Source organism: Malaclemys terrapin, chromosome 1, assembly GCF_027887155.1.
Source record: "Malaclemys terrapin pileata isolate rMalTer1 chromosome 1, rMalTer1.hap1, whole genome shotgun sequence".
Lineage (NCBI taxonomy): Eukaryota > Metazoa > Chordata > Testudines > Emydidae > Malaclemys > Malaclemys terrapin.
Genome location: NC_071505.1, coordinates 218,847,483 through 218,868,704, shown reverse-complemented (window position 1 = coordinate 218,868,704; position 21,222 = coordinate 218,847,483). Strand labels below are relative to the sequence as shown.

Genomic DNA, 21,222 nt, shown 5'->3' with positions numbered 1-21,222 from the left:
ACATATTCAGTTTAGCCAGCACTGGAATTGTTAATACAAAGAATCAAAGAAACCCTTCTTGTGTCAAAGAAACCCTTTCAAATAATATCAATGCTTTTTTTTAAGGAAAAGGTTATGTTTGCTGCTGCCAGAACAAAAAGTCTTTTATTGCAGTAGCAATAAACCCAAGTACAAATACATTTATTAACATAGAATACATTTGAGAATACTAGTCTGCTTGCCGAAGGCACTATTCTCCTAAAATTACCCTCTTTCAAGGTTCAGTGATAATTGGAGGATATTTCAGCTCAGTCAGAGGATAAAATCCAGATATTACACAAGATTGTGCAGCAGAGCCAACAGGAAGTCTGAAATCTGGCCTTTGTTCAATGCCCTTCCATTCCACCACATATTAATAATTCTGAGCTCTTACCGCATATGTCAATTTAGGATCTCAAAATACTTTACAAAGGTGGAGAAACTGAGGCAGATAGTGATTAAGTGATTTGTCCCTACTCACTCTGGATAAGCAATAGAACCCAGGTCTCCTGAGTGGTAGTCTCATGCTCTAATCACTTGAATAGGCTGCCTTACGCGTGCTTCCACTAGAAAATTACACCATCAGAACATGACTTTCAGGAGTGATTTGCCGAGGATCTGCTTTCTGCAGGAGCAAGACCCATTCCTTTCACTACACACAAATGAAGAAGAAATATGAGTATTCAAGTATTTTTGGTGAGGGCAGTATTGCTGGGTGATATCCACTGGTTGTCACTGTAGAGCTGAATAGATTTTATATACACTTCTACCCCGATATAACGCTGTCCTTGGGAGCCAAAAAATCTTACCATGTTATAGGTGAAATCGTGTTATATCGAACTTGCTTTGATCCGCCAGAGTGCGCAGCCCCTCCCCCCCGGAGCACTGCTTTACCACGATATATCCGAATTCATGTTATATCGGGGTAGAGGTGTATATACATTTTAGGCTATGGTGATCTGGGATTTTTTGACTCACAAAGCCCTGGGGAAAGGTGCAGTGGAGTAGAAGAAACTCATTCAGATCAAATCTCCTAGCCCTTTTGACTCTGCAGTGCACATCTTGATGAATGAATGAAAAACTATTCCAAGATATGGACAAGCTTCAGGAATAGCTCAATCACATATGCAGGCCTGTTCCAGGGCCTACATGGAAGGCCATGGAAGAGCTAGGGGGAGAATAAAGCTCTAACTAGTGTGGATAGAGCTAACATTTAGTACTGTGAGACATACAGTACATACATAAACACATCCAGATGCCTGGCTTTGAAGTTCAAATAACAGGTTGTTAAATAAGATAATATAGTATACATTCTAGCTGAGGGGCAATATCCCTTAGTAATTTTTGGCCTTTTCCTACCGGCTACATATTTTTAGAAAGAAGTTTGAGTATGAATTTCTTCAAGAAAGATATCTATGTAAGATGCTGTTGAGAACAGGCTAACTACAGTAATAATCATGGGTGTCTAAAATAAGATATCTTTCAGAGAAGGTAAGAATAACATATTATTTCACCCACCTGATTAGTTTAGTTTAGGTACCTAGTATAATTTTTTGAAGTATGTCATTCCTTCTGTTTTTAAAAAGTTGCTGAATTTTTATAACAAATGGTTGTGTAATGATTTATGCAATTATAACCAAATCCTAGAAATTAGAAATGGAATTGAACTATTAGGTTATCTGGGAATGGAGTGTTTCCTAATGGATAGAGCACTGAACCGGGGCTCAGCAGACCTGGGTTCTGTTCCAGACTATGCCACTTGGACCCAGTTTTTTGAAGGTGTCTAGGCATTGCTACACTCAGGGTTGCAATGCCTAAAATTTAGGAGCCTAAATATTTTCAAAAGGGATTTTGGCTCCTAAGTGCCGTCATCTATTTGTGCCTCACTTTCTTTATCTGCAAAATGAGGCTAATAATACTGACCTCATTTGTAAAGCTCTTTGTGATCTACTGATGAAAAGCACTATATAAGTGCTATATATTAATTAATTTATTATTATTATTTTTTATCCCTCTCCCATCACTGCCAGACTTTTCATATCATGCCAGCAGCTGCATATTTGGTACTTTTTTTTAAGTGCCCACTAATTTTATTTTACGCACCATGCTCAAGATTCAGAATAGTAACTGGATGAATTTGTTCTGCTCACTTTTCACATTTCTGTATTGTTTTTGAGTGCATCGCATTCACTTCATTGAACCTGGCAGGCGATGTGGCCGGGTGGAGCCCAGCACAGAATTCCGTTTACTTTAATGCACAGCTTCTTTAGACTCTGCACCAGGGCCGCCCAGAGGATTCAGGGGGCCTGGGGTCTTCGGCGGTAGGAGGCCCCCACCGCCGAATTGCCGCCGAAGACCCGGCACTTCGGTGGCGGGTCCCAGGGTGGAAGGACCCCCCGCCGCGGGTCTTCAAGGCACTTCGGTGGTAGGTCCTGGAGCGGAAGGACCTCCCGCCGTGGGTCCCGGAGCAGAAGGACCCCCCACCGCCAAACTGCCACCGAAGACCCGGAGCGGAAGAAGCTCCGGGGGCCTGGACCCCGCGAGAGTTTTCCGGGGCCCCCGAAGCAAGCGAAGGACCCTGCTCCAGGGGCCTCGAAAAACTCTCGTGGGAGCTCCTACGGGGCCCAGGGCCTGGGGCAAATTGCCCCACTTGCCCCCCCCCCCCCCTCTGGGCTGCTCTGCACAGGTGCTGGGCTCAGTCCAAATACACCTTACTGCACAATCAGAGCTTGTGTTTGTACTGTGTGCCATTCCAGTTCTATCCTAATTGGCTGAAATTTTCCATTAATAATTTAATGTATTTAGATACTGAATATTGCAGAGGAATTTTTGTTGTGCCGAAGGGTACTGGTAACCAAATTGGCATCTTGCTGTATATGGGAAGAGTACTATGCAATAAATCTCAGTCCAGAGCCTGACTCTGTGTGTGTGTGTGTGTGTGTGTTTGTGTTTTATGGCTTTCTGATTTGATCCCTACTATAAACAGGACGTCAGAGATTTTACCCTTTGTGGCATTCAAACAGCCTTTCTTTCAATTCAGGGTATACGTATTAATTGTATTTCCATTCCTGTATAATGTCCAAATACTATATTTCACCTACTTTGTTATAACAAACTCCACTCTTGATTTAGGGCCTTATTTGCTTGAACCTTGGACTATGAAATCACTTTAGTTGTTATGATATTGCGGGATGCTTAGGAGCACACAGCTCGCTTAGAGATGCATACTGTGTAAATACATCTCTTTATTTTTCTCATTATATGTGCTGTTGATAAGTCAACGTAGGAAAAACTTTGGGGAAGGCATGATCCTATATTATCAAAACAAGTTACTCTTTATGGGAGAGGGATTCAGTATGGTGACAATCTTTAAGAAGCTCCTAGTGGCTGTACCATATGCTTTAGTACACACATACACTAGGTTTCCCCTCCCCCCCCCCCCGCCTTAATAGGGATCAAAATGTAGTTTTTGTATATTTCCACCAAAAAAGGGAAAAGTCTTCTGTTGTATCAGAAATTTATTTCACAACCTTCCCTATTTCTTAATGGCTCATCTTCTGGCTGCTTGTCCTTCTCTTCCTCCTGCTCAGTTTTGTGACTAGCACCTAAATCCCCTTGTAAATCTAGCCTGAAAAATCGAAATGTTTCTTGTTTCAACACTTCCGATGTGTGGGTTTGGTGGGGAGACTCATTTCAGCAAAAATAATTTGCTAAAATCAACACAAATCTGCATTTTTTCAAGGGGAAAAAAAAGTTTCAGCTGGAAATTTTCACCCAGCTCTACATGGGCATATGTAAGCACTGCTCTTCATTTGAGGTGGAGTTTAATTAGCTCCAGTACCTTGGCACTACAGAACATGTTCTTAACTTCCTCCTGTTTCACTGTGTATGTTTGAGTAGGATACATTTCTGCTTTAAATATGGAATTTCCTTGCTTCTATTGTTTTTTCTCAAAGCCTTAATGTTCTTTTCAGGCAATATCATGATCTCTTGAAGTTGCATGTTACCTCATGGTTTGTATCAGATTGTTATCTGCCTGGCTTATTGGACAGACACTTCACCTAGTATCATTTAATTTGATAAAATGGCTGCCAAGGACTGGTTCATAAGAAAAAAATGTAATTGTCATGTGTTTTCTTAGCAAATTCTAATGCAAACACAAGGAAACATTTACTTTTGCTCATATTTGGTTGTATATTTCTGGTCATAATTTGCTCATGTGTTTGTTCTTGGTTTAACTCCCAGTGTGTATTTAACATAAGTGTTTCCTCTATCTACCATACAAAATACACAGTCAAAGCCACAGTCTCTTTGATCTCAGTGTGAAAATACTAACAGAATAGGCTGAAGTCAAAACTAAAATAGTATTCTGTTTAAATAAAAGATCAAATTGAAAAAATCTGCATATATATTTTCAAAAATCATATATTATACATCAAATACAGGATTATTGAGCCTGATTCACTACCCCATTACTCCAGCTTTTCACCAGTGTCATTCCACTGACAAAGCCATTGTGATGGAATATCATTTCCTGAGATTACTTGGTGTTCCTGTGCCATTAACTGGTACATAGATTATTCAGGTTTTCTTCTGCATCCCTTGAAGACAGAATTCCATTTAATTTGGGAACGCCAGCGAGTAATTTCCTCAAATAAACAATCAAAAATCTTAAAGAATAAGGTTAAATTTTCAATAGGGCCTAAGGGACTTGGGAACATAAGTCTCAGTAAAAGTTAATGGGACTTAGGAGCCTAAGGGTTAGATTCACAAAAGAATGTAGGCACCTAACTGCCTCTTCAGGTGTCTAAAACTCAGAATCAGGATTCACAAAAGCCTTACTCCACTGCCCCCAAACAATGTAGGGTACAGTGAATCAGAGCAGCCCGCGCTTCGGGGGGCAGGGAGGTGAGGCAGGCAGGCAAGTAGAGTGAGGAGGCAATCAGCAGGCAGGCAGACGGCGAGGAGGAGAGCGGCGGGTAGGGGGTGGTGAGGAGGCGAGCGGCAGCCACCGGCAGCCCCTCTACCAGAACCTCCCCCCAGCACCTCCTGCCCGCCGGTGGGCCCCGCCGATCAGTGCCACCCCTTCCTCTCAGCACCTACTGCCTGCCGCAAATCAGATGTTTCATGGGGTCAGGAGGCACTGGGGGGAAAGGGGAGAGGAGCGCTCTTATCACAATGGATCATTGGCTCTGTTTGAATCAAAGCCTTACTGTTTTTAGTATTTAATGAGAGTTGCATGTTGATTTTTTTTTTATCGGTATATTTACTTGGGTGGTGAAGAGAAGGGGCATAAACTACTACAGACAGACACAAAGAAGGAGGTGCATCAAATAAGTTTGAGAACCACTGGTTTACGTGAAAGTACAGTAGATCATTTATATGCATAATGGATCAGTTGTGTAATATAGCTGTAAGGAGCAGCAGAGAAATACAACAGAAATACCATATGGAGATTGAAATGATTAAAAATGGCCCAGGCCAGTTACAACAAACACAGGGCCTATCAGTCTTGATAGCCACCCTTTAAATTGTACATCTAAAACAATATTAAAAGAACATTTTAAAATTTGCAAAGTCAAGCACACAAAAGTGAAATGCCACAATATGCACAAGATAGACCTGCTCTGGGGATGAATCCATAGAGAGGCTGTTGTCTGAAGGGTCCTTGCTTCATTTGTTGAAGATGTTGGAAGGTGTTTAGCAGCTGAGGCAGGGGACTGCAGGAAGAGAAAGGATGGACTGATAGATAAGGGAGCTGAATGCTGCCCAGGAGAATTGAGTTCTATCCCGGCCTCCGCTTCAGAGTTCCTATGTGATGCTAGGCAAATCACATAAAATAAACTCTTCACTAATTGTCCCTCATTTTCTGAGACCTGAAATCCTTCAGAGCAGGATTTGGATACTGTGCTGTAGATACAGCATGGGCCACACATTGAGCAATGAGGGGAAAACAGAATTTTGAACAGCAGTCCATTAAAGGAGCACTGTCCATCCTGCACGCTGAATAAGGTATAGAGAGAGGTGCTATTAACTTGTGCTGAATCTCATGTTCTACATTAACCATAACAGTTTATGGAAATATAGTGTGTTTAAAACACAACCACAAAATGGCCTAGCATACTGTGAAAATAACACGACCTCTTGACTTGCTTGCACCAAAAGTTAAAAAGCTTTTGGTTTCCTTTTTTTGTTTTTGTTTTTTCACAATATTGAATACAATTGTCTTCTCTCACAGATTCTACATTATTATGTTCTGAATCACAAGTGAAGCATCTCAGCTAAGCAGGTTGTTTGCCGCTAGTTTTATTCTTCTTTGATAATTGATTCATTACAAGTGCAAATAATGCTTAGATACTCCACAACTAGATAAAAGCCTCATAATGTCAGCCATCTGGCAAATGAAGTCATCTGGGAGATGGACATGATGGTGCCAGCAGAGATGGAAGTAGGGTTGCCAACCATCCCGGATTGGCCGGGAATCTCCCAGAATCGGAATCGATCTCTCAGTGGTTACTGAAACCAATCCGGGAGATTTTAATTGGCTGCTAAAAGTCCGGTCAGCAGCGCAGAAGGGCTAAGGCAGGCTCCCTACCTGCCCTGGCTCCACGCAGCTCCCAGAGCGACAGGCACATCCCTCTGGCTCCTAGGCACAGGAGTGGCCAGGGGATCTCTGCACGCTGCCCCAGCCCCAAGCGCTGGTGCCGCAGCTCCCATTGGCCAGGAACCTCAGCCAATGGAAGCTGCAGGGGCGGTGCCTGCGAGCCGAGGCAGTGTGCAGAGCTGCCTGGCCCCTCCACTTAGGAGCTGGACATGCTGGTCGCTTCCGGGAGCTGCCCAAGGTAAGCACCGCCTGGCTGGAGCCTGTATTCCAACCCCCTGCCCCAGCCCTGAGCCCCCTCCCACATCCAAACTCCCTCCCAGAGCCCACACCCCTCAGCCCCTCCTGTAGCCTAACCCCCTGCCCCAGGCTCAGCCCAGAGCCCCCTCCCACACTCCAAACCCCTCAATCCCAGCCCAGAGCCCGCATCCCCTCCTGCACCCCAACCCCTGCCCCAGTATGGTGAAAGTGAGTGAGGATGGGGGGAGGGAGGAGGGATGGAGTGAGTGGAGGCAGGGCCTCGGAGGAGGGGTGGGGCAGGGGCATAGCCTGGGGGAAGAGGCAGGGAAGGGGGTGGGGCAAGGGTGTTTGGGTTTGTACGATTAGACGGTTGGCAACTCTAGATGGAGTGTATTTCTTTTACATAGTGATACAATATGGATGCAGTTCTTCAAGGTTTTCTAGAGTTTCTAAAACATGTTCTAGGCGACTTTGTAGATTCAGGCAGCTGAACTTAATTTTATTATTTTATTTTTGCAAGGCTTTTTACTGTTTTAAAATGCTTCATGGAGAAAATTGCAAGAAAAATTGTGCCAATGACTGTGTTGTCTGAAGCTGTTATATGACCCAAACAGAAGAGAGTAGGTGACGGTTCTGTTTTGTAAGAGGTTCCTGTATTATAGTGTCAGACTATTTAGAAATGTGTGTAATTACAACTAATATACATATTTATTTGCTTCACAAGATGAAAGATTTGTATGTTCACTTTATAATTACACTAACCCCAACACTGAGATACGATCAACTACTGATTTGCTTACCTGTTCAGAATGCTTTCACCATTCCCTGAAAAGGCACAAACAGCTGTAACAGCCAGGAAAAACCCCTGGGGCAGAGACCACCTTTTTGTTCTGTGTTTGTACAGAGCCTTGTACAATGGGGTCCTGGTCCATGACTGGGGCGCCTATGTGTTATGATAGTACTACTAATAATAAATAAAAGAAACTACATTCCTTACAAATTCCCTTAAATAAATGGCAGTGCTTCTGTTCTGCCATGCAGTTGTTCTTCCAGGATGGCTGCCTCATTAAGAGGTCATTGTGATACCATAGATGAGATATAAGAAATATAATCATATTTATGTGTGTGTGCAGAGGCGGGTGGAGACTAAAACTTTAAGGATAACATAGGCATTACTGGAGGAAAAATAGAGAACTACCTTCAAATTATAAACCAAATCCTATTTTTAAAACAAAATGACACTTCTGTGAGTACAAAATGTACTACAAATAAGTTTATGTATAGTCGTTGCTTATGCAAAGAGGTGAAACCAAGTGCAGGTAAAGGAAAACTTATCTTTGTTTTGGATGAGTGCCTTTTGCTCTGTAATGACTCACTTGTCCGTACTGTTTCTGTACAGCATTCTATAAAATACTGTTCCACCGATTCCATATCACATTCTAGCGAACTACCTCATTTTATCTATTTCTTTTTTTATTTTTACTTTTGGCTTTTTCATGCTGTAGCTTGGTCCAACCTATGCTTTTCCAGATGGGGTCCTGAAAATTCCCCACTGCTTTTGTCATCTTTAGATCATTGACCCTTCAGTGTCTAGCCAAGCTGCCTCTAAGGTTTGTGCCAAGGCCCTGCTGGAACAGGAATGAAGGATGTGCTCAAAGTGAGCTAACGTGATCACCAACACTCTAGAGGGCCATCCTGTCACCTCCACTGACACAGCTACTCAGAAATCCACTGCCTCAAGGAATGGCTTACGAGATGGCTCTCAAACCTGCATCTTTTGCGCTATAATATGCAACACTGCCACTAAGCACTGAACCCCAGCATTTTCTTCAGATGGACTTTTGATATTTGCTTGACCACATACCGTATTCCTAAATTCCCTTGGTGGCACTTTGTACAAGCCTTTTTATAATGGCAGAATGTTTGATCTCCCTTTTTTGGCTGCACTGTTTTCTTACTATCTGAAACAGTTGCTAAAAATGTGTTTCCATGAATGCAGTTTTCCTGAGTTGTTCCAGTGTTGCATTATATCATTCCTACTATTTTTGATCAAATACAATTCTCTACCTAGCCTAAGTCTTAGTGATGCTGATCGTTTGTTCCATTGTGCAGAAATCACAATTCTCCTTAACTCATGTACTTCATGTACTAATACTGTCATCTGTGAAATGCCATGGTGTCCTGCTAGAACAGGGGCCTTACATAAGATTGGTGCTGCATTTAAAAAAATGTCATGGACAATAACAACATTGAACACCTAACCTGAGGTCTGCAAAGACTCTGAAAAGCAACGGACATGCTGGGCATGAATGAATGTGCCTTTATTTGGGCATATGCAGAACATGACAGTTTCTCTTCTGGTTCCAGAGATAGCTACCTACCCTGACAGGCTAGAGGATAAATTCTCCTGACATAACCATAGCTGTGTAAGTCAGCAGAACTTTTGTATTTGTATAAAAGTTTTGCAAGCAGCTTTTTGTCCTTCTCCTTTTTACATGCTCTAATATGTCTGAAGGTCACAAACTTTTTTGTAATTCCCTGAAGGCACCTGATAGTTGGAGAATGAGAGCCTGAGTGTAACACTTGACACCGAAAACAAAAAATAGGCTCAGAGACAAAGTTTGCCTCCTTGTTATACTGTATTTACAAGACAGTTCTTCACTTGGAGCATTTGCAGCACACTTTGCATACACTTGCATGTATACCGTAAGCTTTCGTGGACTACAGCCCACTTCTTCAGATGCATATAGAGTGGAATAAATATTGAGGAGATATATATATATACACATACAGAGAGCATAAACAGGTGGGAGTTGTCTTACCAACTCTGAGAGGCCAATTAAGTAAGAGAAAAAAGAAAACCTTTTGAAGTGATAATCAAGATAGCCCAGTATCTTGATTATCACTTCAAAAGTTTTTTTTTTCTCTTACTTAATTGGCCTCTCAGAGTTGGTAAGACAACTCCCACCTGTTTATGCTCTCTGTATGTGTGTATATATATCTCCTCAATATTTATTCCACTCTATATTCATCCGAAGAAGTGGGCTGTAGTCCACGAAAGCTTATGCTCTAATAAATTTGTTAGTCTCTAAGGTGCCACAAGTACTCCTGTTCTTTTTGCGGATACAGACTAACACGGCTGCTACTCTGAAACTTGCATGTATGTCTCCCAAGTGAAGGCGTACTGTATTCAATAAACAAATCATTCTGGTAGCTCCTGTCTTTAGTAAAATCACTTTTCTCTTCCCAGAGCAGGTCATACTGAAGTTGCTTTTTCAGTTTGGCAAGCGTTCTTAGAGTCTCAGCTCCTTTTGCTAACGGTGGGCCCAGATGTGTGGAATGATAGTAAAATGTTTTTGCAGGCCTTAAACCCAGTCTCTATGTACTTGTTCCTAAGTAAAGAAACAGAATATATATATATATTAGTCTTAGCTTGAGGTAAGATCATTATCCAAGTGATTTAAGCAATGATCTTGGTGAGGTGAAGGCTGCAAGTGCAGCAAGAGAAGACAAGCTCTTAGCAATCCGTCAAAGTTCACATAACATTTCGAAGGTCTCTCCTCTCTGCTCAGTTCAGCACCTCTATAACTGCCTTTAGGGCCTATTTGTATGTGTGTGTGTTTTCTGATGGGTGCACAGGATTGTGGGATTGGTTCTTTTAGTAACAGCTGTCACAAACCTCAAGCAGACTTAGGTACAGGAAAATCTTTTTGTCATTTTGGCAGTAAGAGAGAGATTCAGAAGATGGTTAAGGCACTAGGGGCTCCATTCATTTAAGCAGGTGGTTTATCTTGATTTCAGTAGGACTCAAGTACATGCTTAAGTGTTTTGGTGAAACAGGCTCTAGATTAGTGGTACATACTTGGATCTAAACTACACCTCTACCCCGATATAACGCTGTTCTCGGGAGCCAAAAAATCTTACCGCGTTATAGATGAAACCACGTTATATTGAACTTGCTTTGATCTGCCGGAGCGCGCAGCCCCGTCCCCCCGGAGCACTGCTTTATCGTGTTATATCCGAATTCGTGTTATATCGGGTCAGAGGTGTATATGTCATGTTTATGCGTGGGAAAGAAATAGTTTTTAAAACATTACAATGTAGGTGAACAATATAATCCTGAGGCACAGATAAGCGATTTTATAATTTCTGTACCTCCTGTTATCTGGCAGTGTGAAGGAAACCTGAAATTCTCCTCACTACGCTGCATGTGTTCTGTGGATGACTAGTGGACTCCTGCCTAGAGAACTGTCCAGCCAACACTGTTAATAAGCAATAATTCAAGGTTTTTTCCACTTAAAGTTGTACATTCAAGCTCTTAATGTTATCATCTATGCATTATTATATCCTCCATTACTGGAAGCTGAATTCTCTATCATGCCATTTGTGAGTAGTTGTACTGTTTCTATGTAGAGAGCTCCATGCCACCTGTCTTCTACAATAGCACTGTTCCTTTTCTAGTAATCACTTAAAATAGTGCAAAACAACAACAGACTGTATCTCAAATTATCAAAAATACTTACGGTACATCAGGCTGACAATCAGTTGAAAACAATCTATTTTCCAGTTCCCCAGAGCGGTGTAGATCATGCAGGTTGAAGGGAATTTGGCTCCATCTCTTGGGCTGATGCTGAGGAAAGCACCGTGACTTGTTTGAGCACCCCCTGTTGGACAGTGTATGGAACAACACTGATATGGATAACAGAGAACACATGCCTATCTCCAATGCTGCAGTAAACCTGCTCATTGATTCCAGACATCACAAAGAAGGCAGGGGTATGGCCCTCCCTTCCCTCTGCACTAGCCAGCGGAGCCAGCCAGGTTTGGAAGGGAGCATGCACTGTATCTTCTAACAGGTGGTGTCTCTGTAGATACAATGCCTCCTAGCGCTCCTACTCTGGCAGTGCACTTGCCACTGACCGTAATGCAGGGCTGCACATTCAAAGCACAACTGAGCCTACAATGTTTTATGGCTTTTGTGAAATTTTTAACATCTTGAGTTTTCTATGGCTACTGTTTTCAGTTTGCTGCCAAATCATGATGTCATTGACTTTGCTGTATCCCACAGCTTATGTGCTTTAATCACGGGGCTAAACATTGCGGCAAGAGGGGTCTGATTATTACGTCAAAAAAATGTTCATGGATACTTGACTCTGTTGCTCTTTCAGCTCCAGGGTAAAATATAAGGTGGTGGTCATTTGCAGTTTAAATGCATTTCATTTGATAGCTTGGTCAACATTAAAAGTTTGTGTTTTTTTTTTTTAAAGTTTAAAGTTGGTATATAACTGGTGGCTAGGTGTGTGGGTTTGGTAGTGTTGCTGGTAAACATATTATATCATGAAACCTATATGATGGTAACTGATATGCTGAAACAGTTTAATTCTCTGCTCCCTGTAAATTATTTGGCACTGACAAGTTTTTTTTTATTAGTTCCTAAGGTTAAAGAAGCAGCTGCCTTTGGTTCTGTCCTGGCACAGAGAAAAGTTCCAGTATCAAAACCAGAGCAGGAAGGTAAATTATTATTCTTTGCTACAATATTGATTTTCTTTTGCAGTGTGTGTTTTCATGGCACCCTTTTTAACCCTACCTCTCCTGTTTCAAACCAAGCTTGTGGCTGCAAAGAACACCAGTAGTTGCTGGGACTTATAATGCATGGCACTGCAACTTTGCAGTAGGCAGAACATAGAAAAAGATGGGAGGGACCAAGGGTCAACAGGACCCACTGTGTACATGTAGTAAACTGATCATGTGTGATTTGACCACCTGATTTTCACCTGTTCAGCACTCCTGAGGAAAGTGAAACCAACTATCAATTACAAACATGATGTGGGGCACACTGGGAACATCAGGAAGTTGAAGATATTTAAGGGCCTGAAGCTGAGAGGTGTGGAGAAAGCCCAAACCCATGTGGTGGGCTAGAGGAGTTGCAGGGGGGCAACTACATACTCAGTGCTGCCACAGGCCATGCTGTGTAGCTGGGGGAAAGGTCTCCTGTGGAGCTATTGAGCACTCAACACAGTTACTTAGGCTGGGCAGTGGGATGAGAATTTGGGGCTAGCTGAAGTTTGAGTGTCTTTCAAGGGTAGGATTTGAGTAAAAAATGACCCAGTGACATTTTACCAAATCTTAAAAATAACAAACAAAAACCCACCATACTTTTTGTCTGAGAACAAGCATGAGACATTTCAGCCCAAAGAATAATATTTTTTTCCAGAAAGCTGTAATCATGTGAAAATGGGCATTTACAGTAATGATAGGCACCAGAGATAATGTCTTCTGAATCCTCTCTCTCAGCCCCATAATAAAGTACATTAAAAGAATTGGAATGGTTTGGTTTAAAGCCACAAAAGCTAGTAAACTCAGAGGAATGGCTGATACACCATTCTGAATCTGGCCCATTGTGCTTGTTTACTGCACTGTACAGTGCAGTTTTTATTTCATTTCTTCTAATTTGTACAAATTAGATAAACAGAATTAGAAAGTCTATGTTGTGAAAAACAATATGGTCGTTTTGGTATGCCCTAAAAGTCAATAGATTAATGCTGTTTCAAACCAAGTGGTGCATGGGGAATGAGTTACAAACTCAAGGGCCCCTCACAGAGGATGTCATGGCTCTCTTTTAAATTGAAGGAGCTGATCAAAACTGCAGCAGTATCCTATAACGAGAGAGGTAGTTTCTCAAAATGGCAGGTCCCAGGTCATTCAAGGCTTTCCAGCTCAAAACTAACACTTTAAACTGCACTAGGAAACCAGCAGGCCACCTGTGAACAAAAAACAGCATGAAATCATGTGCTGGTGGGAGACTCTTGCAGTAACTAAACACCGCAGATGATATTAAGAGTTAAGGTAGGAATTGCTTCATTGATCTCAATGCTATACCTTTATCGGGTTTAATCTAGGTCAATGCTATTTGAATGCAGATTTGGGATAATTTTATTATTAACTGTTCAAACATAACTTCATAACAGAGTCACATCATAATATAGGGGATTGCCTTTTTTCTCTTTTTCCTCAAATTATGTTTTTCAAATTTTTCAGTTGATTGCAGCTTCAGTCAAGGGATTTGTAACTGGAAACAAGATACTGACGATGATTTTGACTGGAATCCTGCTGATCGAGATAATGGTATTTAAAATATATATTGTTGCTAAGATAAATTTATAGTTTCTACACATGCACCAACTTTCAGCTTTCCTCAGGGGTGCTCCATTCCTGCTCTGCCCCAAGTCCCCACCCCCATTCTGTCTCTTCCCCCAAGGCCCCACCTTTGCGCTGCCTCTTCTTGCCCCCACTTCACCCCTCCCCTAAGTACCCGCCCCTTTCTGACCCCGCTCCTTCACCTCAGCACGCCCTGCTCCTGTGCCTCCCGCCCACTGCTGAAGAGCTGACTGGCGGTGGGCAGGGGGCACGGGGGGAAAAGGAGAGGAGCTGCTCAGCAGGGCCAACCAAACAGCTGATCGGCAGGTGGCTGGTAGATGCTGAGCACCCACTATTTTTTCCCCATTGGTGCTCCAGCCCCGGAGCACCCATGGAGTTGACGCCTATGACTTTCTAATCCAAAAATAAGAAACTGGCTGTAATCAGGTGTTGGAATTCCAATCAGTGTTTTAGGTTTGGGGGGAGGGGGGAAATGTAAAAAATATTTTAAAAAAATAGAAGAGGGTTTTTTGGATGGGTGGGAAGTTGTTTTAATCTATTTTGGGGGCAATGGATGCTCCACAACCTATTTCAGCACAACTGACTTTAAATAAAGTAGTAAGAGAGACAAGGTATTAGAGATGTCAGTTGAGACTTTCGACAGACAGCTAGGAACTTAACCACACATCTCCCCTTAATTTCAAGTTTATAGTCATGTATATTGAAGACAAGTGACTGTGGTAACAGTTCAGAATTGCCAAACACTACAAGTTAAGATAGCCAAGAGTACAGGTATTCCACTCCTGACAGAGAGATGATGGTAAGGTACTATTCAAAACCATATAATGTATAACAAATATTATTCCAGACCCTGGTAAAACATCACAAAACATTCTGTGAGTGCTACATGTGATTACTGTTCTTGTATTCAGATAACAAAAAGCATGGCTGAAGACATTACCTAAAGTGATTAGATATATTCTTGTTAAGATACAAAAAATATTGCAGAAGGTATCGCAACAGGGACCAGCTCACACTGTTGCTGTCCTATTGCTCCATGTTATAGGGTCCTGCCCCAGAGCAAACCCCACGGACACAGAAAGGTCTTGCTTGCCAGTGCATATGGCTAGATTATGGCGTTGCTGGGCTTTCCCCTTGGTGGCTCTGCCTGTTGGTCGCCTCTTCTCTCTCACAATGGCCTGTCTCTGTCTGGGGCTTCTGTGACCAGCCCTCCGGTCAGGTCAGTCCCCTTCTAGGGTATGCAAGTGCAGCTGTAACTGGATAGGCCCCAGGCTGGCTTCTCTCAACTGGCCTCTTCAAAGTCCCTTTGCCTGGCTTCCCTGGTCTGACAGCAAAGCCCTTCCAAATCAAACAGAATTTCACTCTCCTTTTGCAGAGCAGTAGGTCCCAGGGCTTGTCCCACGGCCCCTCCGTAGAACTCCAAAACTCCAAACAAGATTAAACATAACCCAACATCTTTCACCGCTCTCTAGGCTTGAGCCTCTCATCCCTTTTGGGCTCCTCCTCAGCTCCCTGTTCCTTCTGAACACTGGGCCCAGGACTGCCTCCCTGGATCCTGTTCCCTTGTTCTGGGCCCACCACAGGAATTAGCTCCTGTCCTGTGGCTTGGCTCTTCAGCCACAACCAAGCTCAACTGTTCACTTCCACAGCCAGTCCCTGCCTGCTCGGCTTCCTCCCTTTTTAAGCCCTACACCCAACTCAGGATAAGGCTAATTGTGCATGGCTGGCTAGCCCCAGGGCCTCTTGGCTCTTAAAGGCGCAGGGAAGGCCACTTTGGCTATGTCTACTCTGAAATAAAAGACCCATGCCACAGCCACGACTGACTTGGGTCAGATGACTTGGGCACTCAGGCTGGGGGCTGTAAAATTGCTACGTAGCTGTTTGGACTCAGGCTAGAACCCAGGCTCTGGGACCCTCCCCTCTCACCGGTCCCTGAGCTCAGGCTCCAGCCAGAGCCCAAATGTCTACATGGCAGTTTTACAGCCTTTCAGCCCAAGCCTCGTGAGCCCATGTCAGCTGACCCAAGCCATCTCGGGGGTTTAATTCCCTGTCACACACCACAATTTTCACTCTGGACATTCTCTTCCTTGGACTGATTGGCCATTTGGTCCAGCTATCTCCTGTGCTCCCCCTCACAGTCTCTTCACCTCAGCCTCTCTCCACTTGGCCTTCATATCCTCTTCCTTCCTTCCTTCCCTTCCTCTTTCCCCCTCACCCTTCTCCCTTCCTGTGCCTTTCCATCTACAAATTCCCTCGCAGGAACACCTCATCCCAAAACAATGGAATTAATATGATGTTTGCTCCCAATCAATCACTCTATTTGCTTTGCTCCTGTGTTCGATCCCTTTTTCCTATTTTTTGTCTGTCTCATCTATTTAGATTGTAAGCATTTTGGGACAGGGACTGTTAATTACTCTGTCTATACAGTGGTTAGCACAATCAAATTCCAATGTTGTTTGATTCTAGGTATTACCATAATAAATATAATCAATAATGTTAAGAAAGAGAATATGTAGTGTCACTCAAAACAAATTTTGGATGTTTCAGACTGTTTACAAAACAGAGCGAGATTAACTGCTGTGCTGAGTCTTTATTTCCCTTGAAACATATAAGAAAACAAAATGCAAGTTTGTTCAAAGAATTGGCGTACGTATAGACAAAAGATTAGGCTATCTAATCCATCCTTCTAGCAGTGCAGGATTGTTCCCTACTTAGTATATTTTATGCTGTTTTTTGTAGGCTAGATTTTAGTTATTTAAGTGATGAAACTTGCACTTATTATTGTCTTGGCAAACTGTTATTCAATTTACTAAGAAAAATATTTCACAAAACGCAACAGAACGTATAAAGATGTCTGTTTCTTCCCCTCACAAGGTGATGGATATTATATGGCAGTTCCAGCCTTTGTGGGGCACAAAAAGAACGTTGGCCGTCTGAAACTTCTTCTGACTGACCTCAAGCCGAAGAGGAGCTACTGTTTGATTTTCAGTTATCGCCTTGCTGGAGACAGGGTGGGGAAACTCAGAGTATTCCTGGGCAGCCACATAAGTGCTCCTGCCTGGGAGCAGAGCAGAGGAAAAGATGAAAGGTGGAGGACTGGAAAAATAGAAATGCTTCAGGGAGCAGAGACTACTAAGAATGTAAGTAAAGACAGAAACCAATTACAATAACTAACACAATAGCTTACATTTCATCCTCACTGATTTTTAAGCATCCTATAGACCGTTTTGTAGGTATACCAATTACCAACTATAAAAGCCATCCCCAAGTTAGAAAATGGGAGCCATTTTATGCTAGCAACACTACCAAATAATTTCTAGGAGACAAAAGAAAGGAATAATATTCTCTTGAAACTTTGTTTTCATGTGCAATTTAACTAGAGAGAATTTAATTACCTGAGTTGCTCAGGATATTAAGAATAAGAACCTTATCCTTTTGTGAAAGTTCCATCAGATCTTTAATGATCACAACTAGTTGTGGCCTCTGATTTATGTCTCAGTGCAAAAAAAGGTATAAATATGTGCACTGAGAGATTATGATTTGTTATCTCCACCACAACTACTTTTAAAGATTGAACTATGGCATAGGTGGTGAAGGGTCCTGCTTGCAACATTTCCTGATAATTTGATCGTGTGTGCAGAATGATCCTCATCATCAGATACCCTGGGTTTTGGGTGTTTGCATGAATGCCCTTTAATCAGGGAAGGGGGGAGGGGAAAGCTATCTAACGCAGTAGCAATCCTCAGTGTTTGTCCAGAGCCTGTATCCAGTGTGTGTTGACATGCTTACTAGTTTTGTCTCCTTTAGTTAAGTTCATGATACATGTGGTGGTACCTCCACTCCTGATATTGCATACACACAGACTTGCTTCCTCCATATGACACAAATATACTAGGGGCCAGATTCTCTGTCCATATAAGCGGTGTTCTGTGCCAGACTGGAGGGGATGTGACTTTAAAGGTCAGTTTATCCCTCCTTTGCAACTCCTAGTTCCTGGAGCTGGTGAGGCAACGGGATGGTCCTGGGAATTAGTTAGAGCAGCCCAAACCCCATATCTCCAAGGTGTTATTCTGGCAGCTGTGGATCACCAGAATACATGCCAGTCCCAATATGGACAGGAGATGGATGGTGTAAAACTATTTTGCCAGCCCCCACCACCTTGGGATTCCCTTATTTAAAAAAAGAAAAGAAAAAAAAAAAGGAGAATCCACAGGTAGCCAGTTAAGCCAAGCAGGGGCCAGAACCTGCTCCAAGAATTGCAACGGGTATAATTAAGGTTTTCTCTTGACACTTCATGGTCAGATTCTCATTTAGGTCAAAGTCCCTTTACACAGCTTTGGAAGTGTAAAGGGCTTTAATGAGGACATACATTTCATCCGTGGCCACTTTAAGGCCCTTGTGCACTGTCAGGCCCTAAAATACTAAGACCCAGATCCTGAATGATATTTAGGCTTTTAACTTCAATTGATTTCAATGGAACTATTTCAGTAGAAGCTAGGAGCCTAAATATATTTTGAGGATCTGGGCCTAAATACAGTGTAGATAAGCACAAAGAAATATCTAAAATAAATATTGCACTCAATAACCAAACATACAAATAGAGGGCAAACTGACAATTGTAATGTCCCCAAAGAAAGGAATACACACAAACATCACATATCAGCAACATATATATTTGTTACTTTATTATAATGTATTCTTAGTTTTTTGAGAGAGACAGCATTTTGTTTGTACTATAACAATAGTAAATTCCATTATGAGAATCAATTTATTATTGTAGATTAGCATAGAGGACAATCAATCTAGCTCTAGTTCAGATATTATAAGAGTTATAAAAAGATCAAGGATTTAAGTAGATAAATCTTCCTGGATAGTGATAAGAATACAACTTTCAGTTGATACAGCATCTCAATCTAGTTAAATAACTTTGTTTCCTCTTTAACAGTGGTTAAATCTTCACATTTGCTACCTCCTCTTAATTAATGCTTTTCCTTTCTTATGTCAGATCATTTTTGAATCAGAACGTGGGAAGGGCAAAACTGGAGAAATTGGAGTGGACACTGTAACTTTGGTTTCAGGCTTGTGCCCTAAAGATCACTTGGTAATGGATATCTGAGCTTGTTATTTCTATTCCTATATTAATATTTGCCTTACTAGTACTGTATTTTGTTACATCATGACAGATGGAAATAAATCTGGAAAATGTCTTGAATTTTAATGCAATAATGCAAACTGACATGCACAAAGTGTGCAAAATCCTTTTAAGCACACATTTTTCTATCAGATATGCTAATACTTGCTTTGGGTCTAGCACTACTTTATTCTATAATTCAAGGTAAGGGTTTATAATGCATAGCGCTATTTGTCTTGCTTTTCTACAGTATGTATGCTTTGTTTACATGAAATTCCTTTTTAATTATGTCCTTATGTCTTATATTCCACTTTGTTCACTCCAAAGGAGCACAAAGCAGTATTTAAGAGAACTTTATTACCTCTAATGACATTTACGTGACCCGAGAACAACTTTTCTTCCCTAAGTGCCTCAAGTGTGATTACTAACAGTGATTATTAACAATATAACATTTTATCTCAAACTGTAATATTTATGTTTTAAGTGTTTTTAGGAGATTCAATTGTCCTGATTCTTCACTGTTACCTCTTGTGCAGTCATTTATACCTCTGTAAAAAGGGTGTCAAACCCTATATAGTGGCATGGCACCCCTTCTGGTCTGGTCTGGTCTTTGTCCACAGTTTTTTTTTAAATAGTCCCAGCCCTGATATTGGGCCGTACCCCCAGGGCTTCCTCCCTGGAGGCAATGGTTTCACCCTCTTGATCTGTTCTGGCTCCAACTCTCCTGCTGGGCCTCTTAGCTTTTCAGATCTCCTTCTGGGGGCTTATTGCTGTCCAGTTGTAAGCCACTTCACCTAGTGGCCTAAGGGGGGGATCCAGGCCCACCCACTACTCCAGTTCCCAGCCACACACCACTCGGTCCTTTTAATTAATTGCTTTCAGTTCCCTGGGCCACTTCCCTGCAGCCCCAGCCTTTACCGATGCCTTAGCTCAGGGGTCTTCTAAGTTCAGACCCAGCAGCCAGCCAGGAGTTCTTCCTTGCTCCCCTGGTCCCTACCATCAGTGAGCTGTCTGTGATACTGCAGTTCCCTTTAGCCAGCTCGGAGCACCATTTGAACTCCTCTGGCTACAGCAAGGAACTGCCTTTCTCTGGCACTGAAGCTCCTTTTTATATGGCCCTCATTAGCTGCTCCCTGCAGCCTCTCTGATTGGCTGCTTCCCTCTGCAGCCACTCTAGCCCACTTGGAGGACCTCTTCCACTGCTCCTTTCCTGGGATGGGTGTGACAGGACCCTGAGGCCTCCAGCAGGGGGCCTCTGGGCCAAGTCCACCCAATCACACTGTACTATTCTGATTTTTACAACCACATTGTACTCACTTTTCACTGCTATAAATGACTATACAAAGGTGCAAGGCAGTGAAGAAATCAGGCACAATGTATTTTTCAAGTGAAGTAATATTTTTGGTGGGTTCACAGCATAAAAATGTGAAGTCTGTAGTTTACATATCTAGAAAATCTGACATCCATTTTCTCCTCCATTCACATACTTATTTGCCACTAAATTGATGGCAATTAACATGAGCATGGAGGAAAGAATATCTGATTTTGTTAGCCTGTGCAAATTTCTTACATTTTAATATGTAGATCTAAAATCTGCTCTACAGTAAGGACAGAGGGAAGCAGTCTTTTCCTTAAATGGATGGAAACAAGTTTCCAAGTGAAATCATGTATTTTATGTGTGTATTCATTGCTAATAAAATATGTGAAAAGTACACTTGTGTTGGTTTCTGAGTCACAGATATTGCTGCTGGAAATAATCCTCGTGTATTTCCTCTAATTTATAAATATCTACGTTCATCTTTAAAAGTTTATACTTACATGAAAAAGGAATGTCAAATGTTACACAAAAAAAAACCCAAAAAACAAAAAGACAAAAAGATGATCTGTCACTGATATCTAAGTTATCTGACAGAACACTAGTATCTTATTATATATTGTCCTTCTTTGTGACATGTGAGTCCTGTATTCTCAAGTTTGATTTCCCTATAAACAAATCTCTGCCCTAAAGCCCAGGAATATATGCAAGACAGCAAGTTTCAGGTTTGGGCTTTCCACTGATTCTACAGTTTATGTG

The 21,222-nt window shown here is 42.1% G+C and overlaps 1 protein-coding gene across 3 annotated transcripts in view; it reads left to right on the top strand.

The window, feature by feature from the left end:
- EGFL6 (EGF like domain multiple 6) overlaps positions 1–20,860 on the top strand; it is a 62,460-nt gene extending 41,600 nt beyond the window's left edge. For all 3 annotated transcript variants that reach the window (XM_054007665.1, XM_054007649.1, XM_054007659.1), the window contains 4 exons: positions 12,290–12,370; positions 13,898–13,984; positions 16,892–17,157; positions 19,023–20,860. In XM_054007665.1, the coding sequence (XP_053863640.1) occupies positions 12,290–12,370; positions 13,898–13,984; positions 16,892–17,157; positions 19,023–19,133 (545 nt within the window). In that variant the 3' untranslated portion in view covers positions 19,134–20,860. The remainder of the gene's footprint in view (positions 1–12,289; positions 12,371–13,897; positions 13,985–16,891; positions 17,158–19,022) is intronic.
- The last annotated feature ends 362 nt before the right edge of the window (positions 20,861–21,222 follow it).